This window comes from Neomonachus schauinslandi, chromosome 3 (genome assembly GCF_002201575.2).
Source record: "Neomonachus schauinslandi chromosome 3, ASM220157v2, whole genome shotgun sequence".
Classification (NCBI taxonomy): domain Eukaryota; kingdom Metazoa; phylum Chordata; class Mammalia; order Carnivora; family Phocidae; genus Neomonachus; species Neomonachus schauinslandi.
In genome coordinates, this window is record NC_058405.1 from 81,503,925 (window position 1) to 81,524,938 (window position 21,014).

Consider the following 21,014-nt stretch of genomic DNA (forward strand, 5'->3'; position numbering starts at 1 on the left):
GCTTTCCCTCACTGGCGGTGTAGGATCCCCACGGCCAGGCTCCCTCCCCCTTCCATTTATTCTCCGATATCTGTCCGTGGAATCACGGCTCCCCACTTCGTACCTCGAAATGAACCGCCTGCGATATTCTGTTTGTAGAGGTCCAGATCTATCTTCTTACATCTCAGGCTGATTTCGTGCGTGTTCAGAGTGGTCTGGTAGATATCCAGCTCAATTCCAGGGACCGGTTCGAATAGGGTCCCCTACTCCTCCGGTATCTTTCCCCCCTCCAGGTTTATGTTACCTTTAGACTGTTTCTTTGCTTAGAGGACCCCTAGGACCCCTTTCATATTTCTTGTGTGGCTGGTTTGGTGTTCACAAATTCTTTGTTTTTGTTTGTCTTGGAAGCTTTTTATCTTTCATTCTATTTTCAGTGATAGCCTAGCTGGGTATAGCATTCTTGCTTGCTTGTTTTTCTCATTTAGTGCTCTGTATATCATGCCAGTCCTTTCTTTGCCTGCCAGGTCTGTGGGTAAGTCTGCTGCCAATCTAATGTTTCTAATGTTGTAGGTTACAGACTTCTTGTCCCGAGTTGCTTTTAGAATTTTCTCTGTGTCTCTGAGACTTGTAAGTTTTACTATTAGATGTTGGGATGTTGACCTATTTTTATTGAGTTTGAGGGGGTTCTCTGTGCCTCCTGGATTTTGATGCCTGTTTCCTTCCCCACATTATGGAAGTTCTCCAGTATAATTTGCTCCAGTATACCTTCTGCCCCTCTTTCTCTTCTTCTTCTGCGATTCCAGTTATTCTAATATTGTTTCATCTTATGGTATCACTTATCTGTTGATTTCTCCCCTGGTGATCCAGTAGTTGTTTCTCTCTCTCTCTCGCAGCTTCTTTATTCTCCATCATTTGGTCTTTTATATCCCTAATTCTCTCTTCTGCCTCACTTATCCTAGCAGTTAGAGCTTCCATTTTTCATTGCACCTCATTAATAGCCTTTTTGATTTCAACTTGGTTAGATTTTAGTTCTTTTATTTCTCCAGAAAGGGATTCTCTAGTGTTTTCTATGCTTTTTTCAAGTGCAGCTAGTATCTTTATAATCGTCATTCTGAACTGTAGTTCCGACATGTTACTAATGTCAGTATTGATTAGGTCCCTGGCAGTCAGCACTGCCTCTTTTTCTTTTTTTTTGAGGTGAGTTTTTCTGTCTTGTCAATTTGTCTAGAGAATAGATAAGTGAGAGAACAAATTGCCAGAAGTGTAACAACGACCCCAGAAAAATATACACTAAATAAATCAGAAGAGACCCAAAAACCAGGGGGGTGGGGGGCGGGAAAGAAAGGAAAAAAAAAATATGATCAGGCTGGTGACTAGAACAGAGCCACATGCTAGATTTTGGGTGTATTTTATCCTGTTAGAAGAAACTGCCTCCCAAAAATTTAAAGAAAGAAAAACTCATGTATATATACAAAAATAAGGGTAAATATGATGAAGGGATAGAATATGACTGTAAAGATGAAAATCAAAAAAGATTTTAAAAACGGAATTGATAAGTTGGTTGAGAAAATATAGAAAAAAATTAAGAAAAAGAAAAAAGGAGAGAATGTGATCAGGCAGGAGACTAGAACCAAGCCATATACTAGATTTAGGGTATATTTTGGTCTCTTGGAAGAAACTCTATCCCAAAATTTTGAAGAAAGAAAAATGTGTATGTGTATTTATGTATATATATATATACATATATACACACAAGAAAAATAAGGTTAAATATAATGAAGGGATAAAATATGATTAAAAATGCAAATTAAAGAAGATTTTAAAAAGAATTGGTAATGTAAGATGGTTGAAAAAGGAAAGTAGAAAAATTCAAAAAAGAATAGAAAAGAAAAAAGAAAATTTTAAAAATTAACTTTGAGGGCGCCTGGGTGGCTCAGTTGGTTAAGTGACTGCCTTCGGCTCAGGTCATGATCCTGGAGTCCCGGGATCGAGTCCCACATCAGGCTCCCTGCTCAGCAGGGAGTCTGCTTCTCCCTCTGACCCACTCCCCTCTCATGCTCTCTGTCTCTCATTCTCTCTCTCGCAAATAAATAAAAAAATTAAAAATAAATTATATAAAAAAAATTAACTTTGAAAGACTAAGGAATCATGGGAAAAAAGCCATGAATTCTATGTGTAGTATTCCCCTAGTGCTTGGAGTTTTGCAGTTCTCATTGATCGGTAAACTTGCTTTTGGCCGGAAGTTCTTGCTGATCTTCTAGGGGAGGGTCCTGTTGCAGTGGTTCTTAAATGTCTTTGCCAGAGGCGGAATTGCCCCTCCCTTGCCTGGTTGGGGCTAAGTAATCTCGTGTTTGCTCTTGGGAGCTTTTGTTCCCTGAAAGCTTTCTTTACAGCCTTGGAGGACAGAGTGAAATGGCAGCCTCCCAGTCTCCGCTCTGGAGGAGCCAAGAACTCAGGTGACTCCTCATTGAGCCCCCAGAGAAAAGCAGTCAATCTCTCCCATCTCTCCGGTCTCCGGCTGCAGTCCGTGCTCACCTGGCCTGTGACCAAGGGTTTCTATCTCTGCCACCGGACCCCATGTGGAGACTCCAAACCCAGCAGATCCCTGCGGTGCGCTACCGCGCTGCTTCTCCTGGGGCAGGAAGGGGAGTCTCCCCGATTCTGCGGCTGGCTTCCCTGCTCTGATACCTGGGAGCTCTGCCACTCTCCGGCTCCCCTGGTCTTTCTGTGACCCCGAGGGCCTGAGACCACACTGTCCCAGCGAGGTTCCCACCCCATGCTTAGCCACCGGAGCGAAGTCCCTCAGCGGAGCCGACTTCTAAAAGTTTTGATTTTGTGCTCCGCGGCTGTATCACTTGCCCATAGCAGCTGATGGAGGCCCCCTCCCCTGGCCGTCTATCTTCCTGAATATTGCCTTCTTCGCACGTCCTGCCTTCCAGAAAGTGGTCCCTTTTCTGTTCATAGAATTGTTGCTCTTCTTTTCTTTGATCTGCTGTCAAGTTTGAGGTGTTCAGAATGGTTTCATAACTATCTAGCTGAATTCCTGGGAACAGACGAAATTTAGGTCTCTTACTCCTCTGCCATCTTGCTCCTCCCCACCCGTCTTTTTAATTTGTAAGTTTAACCAATTGCTTTCCTACAGTGTAAGCTACATGAAAACAGGGACTTTAGCTTGGTTACTGCTGTGTCCTTAGTGCCTACTACAAGGTTGGGCACATATTAGCACTCAATATTTGTTGGATGAAGATATGATGGTATCTGTTTGGAAGTAAATGATGGTTTTTGGCTGCATGGTTTTTTTGTTTTTGTTTTTCCTTTTTTTTCCTGCGAGTTTAGCAAACCAGTTCAACCCAGTTTAAATAATAAACTGTCATTTTGCCTAACAGAGAGCTTTGGATTAGAGTGGGTTTCCTGGTCAGTGATAGGTGCTGTTAGCCATCTAGTCAGCAGCACTTGGGCTAGTCCCCTCCAGTCAGCAGTGAGCAGCATGCATGTCCTGTGGGATAAATGGGAGAGACTGCATTTCTGTTTCTAGTTTACCTGAGTGTGTGGGAGAAAAATGGGGAAAGATGAAAAACTTACTAACTTTCTTAGAGAGGGCAGACAGCATGAGTTGGCAGAAATCACAAGGACATTAAGAACCTTGAATATGAGATTTTGGAGATGCTGGAGTATAGGATAAACCAAGCTTGTGTAGCTCTTTTTGTAAAGGTTTGGAGAATGGTGAGAATTTAGTCATACTTAGACATGGGAAAAATTAAAGATTGGGGGGGGGCTGATTTGTTCTTTTCAGGTGCCCACTTGGGCTTTTCCTCCTTTTTGCTAACCATCCAACTGTTAAAGAGAGTACCTAAAAATGCTAAAGTAGAAAACAAAAATGGTTCCCATAAAATCTCCAAGTAAGATCTGTTTTTTTTAAAGATTTTATTTACCTATCTGAGAGACACAGAGAGCACAAGTAGGGGGAGGGGCAGAGTCAAAGGGAGAGGGACAACCAGACGTCCCACTGAGTGGGGAGCCTGACTTGGGCCTTGATTCCAGGACCCCAAAATCACCTTAGCCGAAGTCAGATGCTTAACTGACTGAGCCACCCAGGTGCCCTTATTTTTTTTTTAATTAAAAAAAAAGTAATCTCTATGCCCCCCCTCAAAAAAACGTAATCTCTGTTTCCAACATGGGGCTCAAACTCACAACCCCGAGGTCAAGTATTACATGTTTTACCAACTGAGGCAGCCAGGGGCCCCTAAAATCTGTTGATTAAAGAAAAAATATAATACATGCAAGTTGTTAAAAATTTTAAGTATTAATAGAAAGAAAGGTATAATAGGACTGAATAGGCACTTTTTTTCTGAAAGATTTATTTATTTTAGAGAGCATTTTTGTGTGTGAAGGGTGGGTGGTGGGGCAGAGAGAGAGGGAGAGAGAGTATCAAGCAGACAAGCAGACTCCTCACTGAGTGTGGAGTCTGATGCGGGGCTCCATCTCACAACCCTGAGCTCACTCCCTGAGCCGAAACCAAGGGTTGGATGCTCAACCGACTGTGCCACCCAGGCACCCCTAGTCACTTTCTTTTCTGATACATACACAGCATTGCCTTCTTTCTCTCCTCAAAGGTACATGTGGTTAAGAGTTTCTTTGATTCCTTCCCCAAAACAATTGTGCAGGTATCAGCACACACTGTTCTACCTCCTTTTTCATATCTGCATAATGATCTGTCATGTGTGGAGGTACCCTTTGAGCCATCTTCTGATGTGGATCACTTTGGTTGGAGTTAGTGTTTTGCAGTATAAGCAACATTGCCATGAATATACAGATTTGTTGGTAGACCTCTGCATGTGTATCAATGAGGTATAATCCTAGTAATGGTGAAATCTCTGGGTCAGAGTTTATGAACATTTAAAATTTTGATAGATGTCAAATCCTTCTCCCAGAAGTATGCAACAGTTTTCATTCCTGCCATCATGCTTACTCCTTTCTGGGTATCATAGTTTTTTTTCATTTGTGCCCATCTGATAGGTAATATTGTTAACTTGTGTTTTGAATTTTGTGTGTTGAATTGAGAGAGAAATTGAATATCTTAACAAATTTATTGCCTATTAATGTTTGTTTTCTTGTGAACTGCCAGATGATTGTCATTTCTGTTATATGTGAGCTTTGTACTTGAAGGAAATTAGCTCATTGTTGCCAAAAACACTGTTGTAAATGTTTTTCTTAGTATTTTGTCTTTTTGACTTTTTTTGCCACTCAGATTTTTATTTTTATGGAGTTAAATTTATCACACTCTTTCTTGACTTCGGTATTCTGCTCTGACCGGCCACTTGGCCTGTTGACACCAGTGCACATATGACTGGGCTGTGTGAATGCTACTGGGCACACCAGGTATAAAGCTGAGGCAGTGGACCCCAGAGCCCCAGGACACTGGTCATATTAGGAGAAGCCACAAATCCTTGACAGAGCTAAATCTTAGTGTTCCTGGGATGCTTTATGTCTGTTGAGTGGTGTTAGATTTAGTAAGGTGGGCAGAGTGTTGAGCCCAAAGCCTAAAGTGGGAGGTGGGGGGAGGTGGGGGGAGGGGTTGTGTTGGCCCTACTGAGGAGGTATTAAGTAAATGCCAGATGGCCAGTGAGGTAAAATGGCTTTATTGCCTTCCTCAGCTGACACAGAGATCAGGATGGAGAGTTAGACCAGATGGCTGTGATTTTTGTGATGTAAGAACTATGTGAACTAAAATCTTTGGAATTTCCTGAGGTAGAGGTGCTAAGAGTATCTTCTTATTCATAATGAGCCCCTTTCAACCATATCTGTTTATGCTGATGAGGTGACTTTTGCTGGGCCCCTAGATAACTTTAGGATGGGGCTGATTGCCAGGGAAATCAGCCTTGTGATTAGAAGGTTAGAACTTTCAGCCCCATCCCTGGACCTGGAGGGATGGGGAGAGGCTGGGGATTAAGTTCAGTCACCAGTGGTCAGTAATGTAATCAATCACACCTACCTAATGTCACTTCCTTAAAACCCCTAAAGCCAGGGTTTTAAGAGCTTCTGGGTTAATGATCACACAGAGGTGCTGGGAGGGGGCGGTGTGCCTAGAGAAGGCATGAAAGACTTACGTTGCTCTGTGCATCTCTTCCATCTGGCTTTTCCTGAGTTGTATGCTTTATAAGAAATAGGACATAGTAAGTAAAATGCTTTCTTGAGTTCTGTGAGCCATTCTGGCAAAATTATCAAATTTGAGGAGAGGTTGTGGGAACCCCCAATTTGTAGGTCAGAAATATTGGAGGCTCAGAACTTGTTTTCTGAAGTGGGAGCACTCTTGTGGAACTGAACCCTTCACTGATGCTCATTCCAGGTCAGAATTGAGTTGAATCAGTAGACATCTAGTTGTTGTCCTGAGATTTGGAGAATTCGTTGTTAATGTGGAAAGACCCCACATGTTTGGTGTCAGAACTGTTGTGAGTGAAAAACAGCTTGTATGGGCCATTCTTTTTTCAGGGTATAACTTTGAACCTGGCTGTTTCTTTTACAGGTGGAAAAATGGCGTTTGTGAAGAGTGGATGGTTGCTGCGACAGAGTAAGTACAGAACATGAGCCTGTTGGACTGGGTTTAGTGTTGCCTTAGGGTACATGTTTATTTCTATTGCTGAAACAGATCACATTTAAAAATAAATGTCGAAGTCTTATTAATGTGCTTGCTCTGGATTTCCTCTGGGAAATTTTTAGAGCTCTGTGAACTGTGTTTCTGCTCACCAGAGTTCCTTCTTGGTTGCTATTTCCCTGGCAGTCAGCCCCATCCTAAAGTTATCTAGGGGCCCATGTACTCATGGCTGACCTGAGTCCCTGCTTGAATCTAACCAAGCTGAACTCTGATATATTAGCATGGAGGTACTGCTGTCTTTGTGGGAAATACCTGTTTTATTTGAGGATTGAATAGTGACTAAGATTCTAAAACACTGGAGACTTTAATTTATAGAGATGAAGATTTGACTTGAAGGAATGAGTTTATGTAAAACTAATCTTTTGGATCTCCAAAAGGACTCTGCAGAAGAGAATCAGTTTTTTTTTTTTTTTTTAAGATTTTATTTATTTGAGAGAGGCAGAGAGAGAGAGAGTGTGTGAGCATGAGAGAGAGAGAGAGAACGCACGAGCAGTGGGGATGGGCATAGGGAGAGGGAGAAACAGACTCACTGCTGAGCAGGGAGCCCGATGCAGGACTCAATCCCAGGATCCTGGGATCATGACCTGGGCCAAAGGCAGACGCTTAACCGACTGAGCCACCCAGGCCCCCAGATTCATGGTGTGTTCTAAAGCAGGAATAACCAACTCTCTTCATTAGAGAAAAAGTAAACAGATTATTCTGCTGTCCCTCTAGAAAGAGCAGAGTTAAGGGAAAAGTGACTACTATATCATTTATGACTAGCAAAAAACTGAGCTATAGTTTATACTGTTTATTATTCAGATACAAATTTCTGTTGGGGGGTTACCTTCAGAACTTAGCTAAAATTGAGACTAGCAGTGAAGAATGGACTGCATACCTTTGATGGTTTATAAAAACTATTATTTATGAAGGTTGTTTGTGACCTTGTTACATAGATTTTACATATATTATGTACTTACCACAGCAGCTCTGTGAGGTAGGTGGCATTATCCTGGTTTCTAGTTGAAGAAATTGAGTTTTAGTGATATTAGGTAACTTAACACTGTGGGTGGCAAACCTGTATTCAGATTCAGGACTGTGTCATTTCGGCATTGACACACTTTCTACCAGGACACAAGCCTTCAGCTTATTTGTCCTGTCACTAGTTCTACATTCCCAGACCTGGAGCTGAACCAGGTGTCCTTTCAAGGTCTGTGACAGTTCTATATTCTAAGAATAAATAGAGCAATGTTGCTTTAAAAAGAAAGTCCTGGCATATTGGAGCCTAGCCCCAGTCTTTGTGTAAGTTTCTTTGTTTCGGGTTTTGTGATCCCATCCTTCCCTAAATTGTCAGGAGATGTGGAGAGCCTTGTTTGGACCTAGAGGATGTACGTTCCTTTCCTGGTCCTATGGATATCCTCTGGTTTTCTCTTCAGGCTTTGCTGCGTCCTTGTTTGAGGACAAGCTTTCCTTTCTTCACCATGACTCAATGTAAATGTTCTGTCAACATAAGTGAACAGTGACCATTTTGACTTTTTGTCCCCTCTCCCAGTCAATGCCTAGCATAATGACGTACACAAAATAGATGTCTTTTAAATAAGTTGTACAGACTTTTCTAGTGTCCTGGTCCATGGCAGTCTTGAAGTGTATATTCAGAAGATTTATTCCATTTTCCTTTGCAAAAATCAGAACTATCAATCCTAATAAAATAAGATGAGGTGACTTGTATTATATTCACTGGGTAGCAGAGGTACACAGATGGTTACATGTATGCAAAGCAGTCTGGAGGATTCCTTTTATTGCTATTGCCACACAGACCTTTAGGACTATGGATGACAGCCTAATTTGGGAATCTGCAGTCAGGGCTTTGGTGGCAGGTGAGATACTTGGGTAGAACTCCCTAATCCGGTTCACCTATGTGTCTGGGTGGCTCTATTTGGTAGTTTCTGTACAGCTCAGGGGCTGCCAATCAAGTGGATGCTGATGTCACTTATTTATCAGTTTGGGACACTGCTGTGGATGCCCTTCTTAGCAAGGAGGGTGCCTGATAGTGGTAAAAGAAATTTGGAGGGCTGATACGCTGCATATTTAGTTCACACAGTAATGGCTATGGGAGCATAAGGAGAGGTACATGGAATGGGATTTGTGCACGATGGCCAAGAAAGGTGAGATCTACAGGAACAAAGGATGTAGTAGGTAGTGTCTGGGTGTGAGGAAGGAGCAGGGGTGACTGACTTGGCCTTTTAGTTTTCCTTTTTGGCTAATAGGGAAATTTGAGTTTCATAAAGTTAAGTGCCTACTCCAAGATTACAAATGTTAGGATGAATTCCTAAACTGATAGGGACGTATGAGGTAGCAGGACAGATGCACACAGGATGGGAGTCAGTGTCCTGGCTGTGGGTACACCCAGTGTCCGAACCTGCTTCTGTGTCTGTCTGAAGCAGGGAGACCCTCCCACACCATGGGCTTTAAGGGATGGTGAATGTTAGAGAAGAATATATGTGAAAGCTCTTCGAGAAAAACAAAACAAAGCATGTTTTTTTAAAAGAGGAATGTATTATTGTTTTTTGTATATAGAGACTTCACAGTCCAGTGTTCTCTGATCAGTTTAGCAAAGTTAAATACTCCTGGGAGAGTGTAGATATACTACATGGAAAATTAAATATTAGATGTTTTATTAGCTTAAAATGAAGGATTTGGGGGTTTTTTTTTTGGTTTTTAAAATTTTGAGTATAGTTGACGTAATGTTACATTAGTTTCAGGTGTGTAACTCTTGTTATGCTATGCTCACCACAGGCGTAGCTACCATCTCTTTCCATACATCACTGTTACAATATCATTGACTGTATTCTTCATGCAGTGCCTTTTATTCCCATGACTTAACTCATTTCATAACTGGAAGCCTCTATCTCCCACTACCCTTCCTCTGTTTTGCCCATCCTCCCAGCCCTTTCCCATCTGGCAACCATCAGTTTGTTCTCTGTATTTATGTGTCATTTCTGCTTTTAATGTTTGTTTATTCATTTGTTTTTTTTTTTTTAGATTCCACATTGAGTGCAATAATATGGTATTTGTCTTTCTCAGTCTGATTTATTTCACTTAGTGTAATACTTTCTCAGTCCATCCATGTCATCACAAATGGCACAGTCTCATCCTTTTTTATGACTGCATAATATTTCATTGTATATAACTATCACATCTTCCCTATCCATCTGTCTATTGATGGACACTTAGCAACTTAGGTTGCTTCCATATCTTGGCTATTGTAAATAATGCTGCAATAAACATGGTGCCTATATGTTTTTGAATTAGTGTTTTTGTTGTCTTTGGGTAAATAGTAGTAGAATTATTGGATCATATGGTATTTCTGTTTTTAATTTTTTGGGGAGCATCCATACTGTTTTCCACAGTGGCTGTACCAGTTTACATTCCAACCAACATGATGGTTCTTTTTTCCTCTACATCCTCACCAACACTTGTTATCAAAATCAAGGTTTTATTGAACTTTAAAAAAAAAATTTTGGACTATTAAGTTGGCAGCATTCTTAGTATCTTTAGTGTAAGGTGCATGTACAGCATGGGTGTTTGTGCCATTGGAGTTTGATTTCATCTCCATTTTGATGTAGTGCTCTGGGCAACTGTATGCGTGTGTACTTATGGGGCCAGAGAAAAGTTTCCTTCGTTTCAGTTACCTGTGAGCTAGAGGATAAAGTCCTTGCTTTTTTTGGCTCAAAGCCAACCTTTCCATTTTTTTCAGGTACTATTTTGAAGCGTTGGAAGAAGAATTGGTTTGACCTGTGGTCAGATGGTCACCTGATCTATTATGATGACCAAACTCGGCAGAATGTCGAGGATAAGGTCCATATGCCAGTGGACTGCATCAATATCCGCACCGGGCACGAGTGTCGGGGTAAGTGAGTCAGTTGTGGCCAGCTTCTGTCCTCTACCCTTCCCCATTCTTGGTGGGAGTTGAATCATTTTCCTTACTCATTTTGCTTTCATTGACAGACCAAAGAAGGGTTTCATCTTTCATCAAACAAGGGAGGTAAACACAGTGGGCACCCAGACACTTGGATCATGAATCATATGATTGGGGCAGATTAATTTTCTCATCTGAATCAGACCCAGCAGTCCACATTCCTTGCTCTGTCATGGAGAAAGTGGTGGAGAATAACCAGAGTGCTGGGATCCCCAAGAAAGATGGAACCACCCTAGGTAGTGTATAGGTTTTGTTGCTCAGAAACAGGCGTCTCATTGATAACACCACCAGTCAGTTACTTAAAAATCCATGATGCCTTGGTTTCCTGAGTTATTCTTTATATTCATTTTAAAGGAATAAATTTTTAATAAGTATAGACTTTTCTATTTCTTATTAAGGGCATATGTAGACTTCCCTGCTTATTAGCTCTGTTTCTATTTGGAATAGAGTCTGTTTTAGTAAACATTGACGATCCTGCTCCTATAAATAGTTTTTGAAATAAAGAGTTACAAATGGCCTATATGCTTGTAGTAACCATTGTTGTTGTAACATCTTGCCCCCCTGCATGTTAGTTCTTGAAACACAAGTGTCCATGGATGACTAGCTGTTGAAATATCTACCTAAACCAGGCTCAAATATCACAGACCTTATTTCTTGGTACACAGAGCTACTTTAAAGTATGATTTTCACTTTTAAAGCAGTGGTCCCGTTTAGTATTTCCTGTGAATAAAAACAATAAGTATTCTATTATCTGATGCTCATTAACACTTTTCATTGTTTGGGGCTTATTCTTCTAATATCTGGGCTGTTCTGTACATCTCTGTATATGGATTGCCCTCTAGAAGAGGCCTGCTTGTTCTTCCTGGAGGAGGTTTGTTTATTTATTTAAAGATTTTATTTATTTGAGAGAGCGAGGGAGATAGTGCACGAGTGGGAGAAGGGGGAGAGGGAGAAGCAGATGCCCCGCTGAGCAGGGAGGCTGATGTGGGGCTCCATCCCAGGACCCTGAGAACATGACCCAGGCTGAAGGCAGATGCTTAACTGACTGAGCCACCCAGGCGCCCCTCCTGCAGAAAGTTTAATTGGAACAGAGTTGTAATTCATGTGCTTGGTTCTGTAGAGCAGGACAAAGATGTTTTGTTATCGGAACGTTCTGAAATACTCGTCCTTTGCTTATCTGAGCTGTTAGGTAAGAATAAAGCCTTTAAAAAGAACCATATAAATATTGCCTTATTCTACTTACTTTTCACAGATATTCAGCCTCCAGATGGGAAGCCAAAAGACTGTATGCTGCAGATTGTTTGCCGAGATGGGAAAATTATCAGTCTTTGTGCAGAAAGCACAGATGATTGTTTGTAAGTTTTGGGTTTTTATGTGTTTTAATTTAAAAAGTGTTGTGTATTAATTTCCAGTTATCAGGAAGGGAGTAGAATGAGAATGGCGTTTTCCTTCAGGCAGCAGAATAAGTGACTCAGAGGATGTGTGAAACAAATGTAACAGGGCCTTATTCCAAGCCTAATAACTCTCGTCCTAGTTTCTGCTTCTCCAGAGCTGTGCAGGCAAGATCCCATTATAGCGGGAATGACAAAGTATTAGTATATAGCCACTTTGTACTTTTTCATTACTAGATGTACATTAGGTAATGGGCGTAGTTGAATGGGTTCTTAAATCTTGTTCTTTTTATGTAAATATCTTTTAAAAAAGCACTGACATCTCTATTACACAGTCTGTTCCTTCCTTTGGTGGTTCTTGCTCCATCTGCTATCTCTGAAGAAGAGATGTAGCGCCGCAAGAAAGAAAACCCAGCTTTATCAGTTCTCAGCCTGTTAACATTGGCAGTGAAATTGGATCAGAATCTTGAAAACACTGATTAAATACAATTTGGGGGTGAGGGGGCGCCTAGGTGGCTCTGTCGGTTAAGCATCAGACTCTTGATTTCAGCTCAGGTCATGATCTCAGGGTCATGAGATTGAGCCCTGCATTGGGCTCCACGTTGGGTGTGGAGCCTGCTTAAGATTCTCTCTCTCTCCCCGTCTCTCTCTGCCCAAGCACAAGCACATGCACGCTCCCCCTCTCTCTCTCTCTCTCTCAAAAACGAAAAAAAAAAAAGAATTTGGGGGGAAGAATTTTTTTTTTTTCCTGGCCACTCTGTACCACTCTTATGAGTTAAGTCTGGACATTGTAAGAATTCACTAACAGATTATTGTAATATTCATTTATATTAAAATATTTATATGTAGGTGACTATTTTCGTACAGTCCAGACCAGTTTGTCGAGTGCTTGCTCTGCATTTCACATATATGTTCATTTTAAATATAAACATTTATTCCGTGCTAAACTCACAGAATTAATTTTAAATCCCATATATAGCTGCTTTTTTACACTCTTCTGATTCATATCAGTGAATCTTAAATGATACTTTTTGGAAGAAATATAGCTTTCCTATAGACTGATGGAGAAATGACCACACGTAAAGCCAGTTTGCTACTTTTTAATAAACTGGACTTACAGTATTACTACTCAACAATTTAAACATGTATATTGAACACTTACTTGGCACTGGGCACTATGCTAACTGCTTTATATATGTTATTTAATCCTTACCATATCTTATAAGGTAAGTGCTGTTCTTGTTATAAGAAACTAGTAACTTCCTATATCACTTTTTTTCTTTTCTTTTCTTTTTTTAAAGATTTTATTTATTTGACAGAGAGAAGGAGAGAAAGAGCACAAGTAGGTGGAGTGGCAGAGGGTGAGGGAGAAGCAGCCTTCCTGCCTGCTGAGCAGGGAGCCTGACACGGGGCTTGATCCCAGGGGACCCTGAGATCATGACCTGAGTCGAAGGCAGACGCTTAACCAACTGAGCCACCCAGGCACCACCCTATATCACTTTTTTAATGCTCCTATAATAAATTACCCTGAACTTAGTGGCTTCAAGCAGTACAAATTTATGATTGCATTTCTGAAGGTCAGGAGTCCAACACTGGGTCTTATAGTATTGGCAGGCTCTAGGGGAGAGTCTGCTTGTCTTTTAAGTTTCTAAAGGCTTCCTGGTTTCTTGGCTTCTGGGCCATGCCCTTTTCTTACGGTCATCTCTTTGGTTCTCTGCAGGTGGGGAAGGTTATATGCTTTTAAGCACTTAATGAATAGTTTGGGCCAACCTGGATAATCCAGGGTAATCTCCCCATCTCAAAGTCCTTAACCTTAATTACAGCTGTAGAGTCTCTTTTCCCCTGTGAGATAACATTCACAGGTTTTCAGGATTAGGATGTAGATTTTCTTCTGCCTACCACACTTCCCAAGATTTTAGAGCTAACAGACTAGACTCAGGATTTGAACCTTTGTCTCCACAGAGACCTTTGTTCTTAACTGCTCTGTTCTACTATACACTGAGGTGTTGCATGGAATGTTTAAGTAGTGGCAAAAATATCTGGAACTAGCAGTAATTAGACCGATGATGTTTATGATCTCAGTAAATGTGAACTGGTTAAATTCCCCTTAAAAAGAATAAGATCTGAGATTGGGTAAAAAATGCAAAGTCTAACTATATAGTCTGTTAACAAGAAACATACTTGAAATAAAATGACTCAGAAAGGTAAAAAAGTAAAGAATAGGAGACTCTTAGTTTCAGGAGACTGTTAGTTTCCCATGGCTGCCACAAACTGGGTGCCTTAAAACAACAAATATTTTCTCTCATAGTTGTGGAAGCTAGGAGTCTGAGCTCAGCGTGTCAGCAGAGCCTTGCTTCCTCTGAGACTCCTGAGTAGAATCCTTCCTTGCCTTTTCCTAGTTTGGGTTGTGGCCATTGATCCTTGGCGTTCTTTGGCTTGCCACTGCGTCAGTCCAATTTCTGCCTCTGTTGTAAAAAGACATTCTCCCTGTGTGTCTGTGTCCAGATGTTCTCTTAAAAGGACACCAACTGTATTAGAGTAAGGATCCGCATTAATTCAGTATGTCCTCATCTTGAGTCCATCTGTAAAGACCGACCAACCTACCTTCCTTTTTCTTCTTTTCTTTAAGATTTATTTATTTATTTTAGAGAGGGAGTGCACATGTGCCTGGGAAGGGGCAGAGGGAGAGGGAGAGAGTGTCTTAAGCAGACTCTGTGCTGAGCACAGGGCCCTACGTGGAGTTGATCTCATGACCCTGAGATCACAACCTGAGCTGAACACTTAACTGACTGAGCCACCCAGGCGCCCCAAAACCTTATTTCTAAATAAGTCAAAGGTACTGGGGATTAGGACTTCAACTTATTTTTTGGCAGAGGACAGAATTCAACCCATAACTGAGACCTTTGAGTAAAAATGGTGAAATGAAGGGGAAACCTTTTAGCAGTATCAGCCAGATGAAGAAGTTCAGCTTTAAGCACCAACTACAAAGAGTGATGGCCAAAGAAAGAAATAGAAAATTTTGTTGAGATGTTTCATTGTTTTTACCTCCAACTCCCAGAAGTAGTAACAAGAGGAGTTAGTTAAGTCTTGCAAATTTTCAGTAATACTCTGCAGTCTGGAAGGATGTTGACTAAAGGAGTAAGGTACTTTTTGGGAAAGCTAAGGAAAAACCCTTGAGAATATGATATCCTTGGGACCTCAGTGGAGAGTGGAAGGTTCCCACCAGGGTTTGTCATTCCAGAGCCACTGGAAGACTTCAGAGCTCACAGGAGTAGAATAATTCTGTGGCTGATGAAGTAAGTCCTAGCATGAGACATTCAAAAGAATATGCTCAGAAGAGTGTAGAAGCCAGATTTTTCAGAAAGGACTTAACTGCCACAAGAAATTTTCTTTTCTCTCACCATTATTCTCTTTGATTACAGAAAAATGATTGAGGGTAACACCTAGTCTGTTGCTGGGGTGGAGTGAGGTGGGGCTACCAATAGATGTCAGATTAAGTAGGAAGGGTGTCAAGAAGAAATAACACATACTATATGAGAGCAAATAGAATTTTTAGGTATCATTTCCCATGTTAAACATGAGCAGGATGCAAAGAAATGGTGTGCCAAATATACTGTAAAGGAAAAATAAAAAGGAAAATGTAATAAGCCTCAGAAAAAGCTCCTCATCTGTAGGAAAATAAAACCCACAAAACAGAATCAAATTTTCCAAGAATGCTTTCCTGGCTACCATATTTAAAATTATAACCCCCTCTCTTGCATCATACATATACACACATACTTACAATCTAATTAGCTATTTGTTTACCTTGTTTGTCTCTTTTTATTAGAATATAAACTGCACGAGAGAGGGAATTCATGTTTCTTCTGTGCCCTTTAGCATCTGTGTAGCCAAGAAGGTCCGTCGTAGGGTATATCTGCCATTCATTTTATAATCTAATTTAAATCTTGGCTCCCTTCCTTGGGGTACAAGCCCAACTAAAAAATGAATCACTGACATGAAGGAAAGACTTGAGCGTACTCTCAGGGAAAGCAGGGGGAAAAGATTAAAGAATTTAGAGAAAAGATCAGAATTATGTTAGACTAAAAGAGTTTATCAGCAAGATTATTGATCAATAGTCTGCAAAGTACAGAACCCAAGAAGGTAGTTAGAAATTCAGTGCAAGAAATACTTTCTGAAATACTAGAACTGAATTAGACCAAAGTCCATAATAGACTCTCCTACCTGACAATATTAAATCCAGATACAATATATGAACAATCCAATAGGATACCCTTTAGCAAAATGAATAGTAGTAGTGAACTGCTTATAAATCTCTTGGGGGAATTTTGCAACTTGATTGCATCCATTAGAAAACTAGAATGTTTGAAAGTAGCTTAGCTTGAAAATAACTTAGCAAAGGTTTTAACTCAAGGAGGTAGTGAAATGACAATAAAACAGAAAAGGAACTGGTATAGATAAGATCAGAACGATAGTCATTAAGAAAGGTGAGGGGATGAGGGAGGGAGAACAGAAAATTTGTGAGACTTAAGATTTAGGTATCTAGTTTTTGTGACCATATATGGGCAGTTAGTAGGAATAGAATTTGTTACAACTTTTCCCAGGGTCATTTGGCAGTGTCCACTGAAATATGTTTATATTTCTTGACCTAGCAGTTTCACTCTTTGGAATTTGTGCTATAGAAATGTTTACATAAGGGTACAAAGGTAATAAGGATGTTTGTTTTAATAATAGCGTAGTTCTCATGTATGACCAATCCACAGCTAACATATTCAACAGTGACAGGTTGGAAGCTTTCCCACCAAGATCAGGAATAAGACAAGGATTGCCCACTCTTACTACTTCTATTCAGTACACAGGAAGTCTTAGCCAAAGTAGTTAGGCAAGAAAGAAAAATAAAAGGCATTTAAATTGGAAAGGAAGAAGTAAAATTGTCTCTGTTTATGGATGATTTGATCTTCTATATAGAAAACCCTAAAGAGGGATGCCTGAGTGGCTCAGTTGGTTAAGTGTCTGCCTTCAGCTCAGGTCATGATCCCAGCCAGCGTCCTGGGATCGAGTCCCGTATCAGGCTCCTTGCTCAGCGGGGAGCCTGCTTCTCCCTCTGCCTGCTGTTCCCCCTGCTTCTGCTTGCTCTCTCTCTGACAAATAAATAAAATCTTAAAAAAAAAAAAAGAAAATCCTAAGGACTCCACCAAAAAATTGTTAGATCTAATAAATGAGTTCAGTAAAATTATAGGATATAAACCCAACATACAAACATCAATTGCATTTCTTTATACTAACAAAACTTCTGAAAAAGAAAATCCCATTTGTAATAGCATTAAAAATAATAAAATGCTTAAAAAAAAGAAAGAATAAATTTAACCAAGGAGATGAAAGATCTGTACACTGAAAATTACAAGACATTGATGAAAGAAATTGAAGATGACACAGACAAATGGAAAGATACCCTGTGTTCATGGATTGGAAGAATTAATATCATTAGAATTAATATCATTACTACCCCAAACCATCTGTAAATTCAGTGTAGTTCCTGTCAGTTTCAATGGCATTTTTCAAATAAAAAGAGCAATCCTAAAACTCAAGGGGAACCACAAAAGACCTTGAATAGCCAAAGAAAGAACAAGTCTGGAGACATCACAATTCTGGATTTCAAACTTTATTGCAAAACTATAGTAATCAAAACTGTAGTATTGGGATACACATAGACACATAGACAAATGGAACAGATTAAGAGTCCAGAAATAAAGCCACGTGTATGTAGTCAATAATACATATTTTTAAAGTTTATTTTTTATTTTTTTATTTTTTTAATTTTATTTTTTTTTTAAAGATTTTATTTGACAGAGAGATAGAGAGCACAAGTAGGCAGAGTGGCAGGCAGAGGGAGAGGGAGAAGCAGGCTCTCCACTGAGCAGGGAGCCAGATGTGGGGCTCAATCCCAGGACCCAGGATCATGACCTGAGCTGAAGGCAGACACTTAACTGACTGAGCCACCCAGGCACCCCATAAAGTTTATTTTTTATTTATTTAAGTAATCTCTTTTTGGCTCAAACTCATGACCCTGAGATCAAGAGTCGTGTGCTCTTCTGACTGAGCCAGTCAGGTGTATGGTTAATAATATTTGATGAGGGAGCAAAGAATACTTAATGGGGAAAGGACAGTCTCTTCAATAAATGGTGCTGGGAAAACTGGATGATATGCAAAAGAATGAAATGAGAATGCTATCTTAGACTACTCACACTGGTTAATTCAAAGTGGATTAAAAACTTAAATGTAAGACCTTAAACTGTTAAACTACTAGAAGACATAGGGAACAAGCTCTTTGTCTTTATTTTTTTTTAAATTCTTATACGTTAACATACAGTGCTACATCAATTTCAGGTGTACAATACAGTGATCCAACAATTCTGTCCATTATACAGTGTTTATTGTGGTAAGTTGTACTCTTAATCGTCTTCACCAATGTCACCTATCCCCCCCACTCACCTCCCCTCTAGCAACCATCCATTTGTTCTCCATAGTTGAGACTCTCCTTTTTGGTTTGTGTTTGTCTGTCTGTCTCTCTTTTTCCCTTTGTTCATTTCTTTTGTTTCTCAGATTCCACAAATGAGTGAAATCATAGGGTTATTTGTCTTTGGCTTTTTTCGCTTAGCATAATACTCTCTAGCTCCATTCATGTTGTTGCAAATGGAAAGATTCTATTCTTTATGGCTGATAGTATTCCATTGTGTGTGTACGTGTGTATATATATGTGTGTGTGTATACGTACATATGTGTCTGTATACATATACATACACGTATATATGCATATACATACACACATATGTATACATATACACATATACACACACACACACACCCCACTTCTTTATCCATTCATCTGTTGATGGACTCTTGGGCTGCTGTGTGGCCACTGTTAATAATGCTGCAGTAAACATAGGGATGTGTATAGCTCTTCAAATTAGTGTTTTCATATTCTTTGGGTAAGTATTCAGGAGTGTGATTGCTGGATCATAGGGTAATTCCATTTTTAATTTTTTGAGGAGCCTCCATACTGTTTTCCATAGTGGCTGCACCAGTTCACATTCCCACCCACAAGTGCAAGAGGGTTCCTTTTTCTCCACATCTTCGCCGACACTTGTTTCTTGTGTTGTTGATTTTAGCCATTCTGGACAGGTGTGAGGTGATATCTCACTGTGGTTTTGATTTGCATTTCCTTGATGACGAGTGATGTTGAGTTCATATGTCTGTTGGCCATCTGGCTGTGTCCTTGGAGAAATGTCTATCCATGTCTTCTGCCCTATTTTAATTGGATTATTTGTTTTTTGGGTGTTGAGTTTTAGAAGTTCTTTATATATTTTGGATACTAACCTTTATCAGATATGCCATTTGCAAATACCTTCTCCCATTCTGTAGGTTGTCTTTTAGTTTTATTGGTTGTTTCCTTTGTTGCGGGGAAGCTTTTTTACTTTGATGTAGTCCCAGTAGTTTATTTTTACTTTTGTTTCCCTTGCCTCAGGAGATATCAAGAAAGAAGTTGCTATGGCTTATGTCAGAGAAATTACTGTCTGTGCTTTCTCTTCTAGGATTTTTTGGTTTTAGGTCTCAGGTTTAGGTCCTTAACCCATTTGAGTTTTTTTTTGTGTATGGTGTAAGAAAATGGTAGTTTTGGGAAAAAGCTCTTTAACATTGGTCTTGGCAGTGATTTTTTTGGATATAACACCAAAAGCGCAGGCAGCAAAGACAAAAGTAAACACATGGCACCACATCAAATTGTAAAGCTTCTGCAGAGCAAAAGAAACAATCAGAAAAATGAAAAGGCATCCTTTGGAATGGGAGAAAAAAATATATTTTTAAGATTTTATTTATCAGAGAGAGAGCATGAGTTGGGAGGGGCAGAGGGAGCGGGAGAAGCAGAGTCCCCACTGACTGAGCAGGGAGCCCGACACAGGGCTCAACCCCAGGACCCTGAGATCATGACCTGAACCGACTGAGCAACCCAGGTGCCCCTGGGAGAAAATATTTGTAAACCATCTACATGATAAGGGCTTGGTATCCAAAATATATAAGGAGCTTATACAGCTTCAAAGCAAAAAACCCCACAGGTTTATTTTAAAATGAGCAAAGGACTTGAATAGATATTTTTCCAAAGATACACAAATGGCCAAAAGGAAAAGATGCTCAACATCACTAATCACCAGGATGCAAATCAAAAATATAATGAGATTACCTCACACCTCCTAGAATGGCTGTTACCAAAAAGACAAAAAGATAAGTGTTGGTGAGGATATAGAGATAAGGGAACCCTGTGCATTGTTGGCAGGAATGTAAATTGGTACAAGCCACTATGGAAATATTACGGTGTTCCTAAAAAAACTAAAAGTAGAACCAGCATATGATCTAGCAATCCCTCTCTGGATATCTGTCTTGAAGGAAATGAAATCATTATCTTGAAGAGATACTTGCACCCACATGTTCAATGCAGCATTATTCACAGTATCCAAAACATGAAACAACCTAAGCAGTTGTTGATGGATGAATGGATAAAGAAAATGGGACACACACACAGAATATTATTCAGTCATGAAAAAAAGAAGGAAATGTTCCCTTTGCAACATCATGGATGGACCTTGAGGGCATTGTGCTAAGTGAAATAAGTCAAACAGAGAAAGACAAATACTATATGGTCTCACTTACTGGTAGAATCTAAAAAAGCCAGATTCCTAAAAATAGTAGAATGAATGGTGGTTGCCCAGGGCCGGTGGTTGGGGGAAATCAGGAGATGTTGGTTGAAGGGTACAAACTTTCAACTATGTGATGAATAAGTTGGGCATCTAATTATATAGTATGGTGATTATAATTAACAAATACTTTATTATATACTTGAACAAGTTAAGGGAGTAGATTTTAAATGTTATCACCAGAAAAAATAAATAAAGCAGTTATGTGAGGGAATGAAGGTATTAATCTTACTGTGATACATATATATCAGATCACCACATTATATAGCTTAAACTTACATGTTATG

At 39.9% G+C, this 21,014-nt stretch overlaps 1 protein-coding gene across 4 annotated transcripts in view; it reads left to right on the forward strand.

Annotated features, from left to right (window-relative positions):
- PLEKHB2 (pleckstrin homology domain containing B2) overlaps positions 1-21,014 on the forward strand; it is a 79,173-nt gene that overhangs the window by 26,160 nt on the left and 31,999 nt on the right. For all 4 annotated transcript variants that reach the window (XM_044913239.1, XM_021695913.2, XM_044913240.1 and 1 more), the window contains exons 2-4: positions 6,503-6,547; positions 10,368-10,520; positions 11,842-11,944. In XM_044913239.1, coding sequence (XP_044769174.1) covers positions 6,511-6,547; positions 10,368-10,520; positions 11,842-11,944 — 293 coding nt within the window. In that variant the 5' untranslated portion in view covers positions 6,503-6,510. The remainder of the gene's footprint in view (positions 1-6,502; positions 6,548-10,367; positions 10,521-11,841; positions 11,945-21,014) is intronic.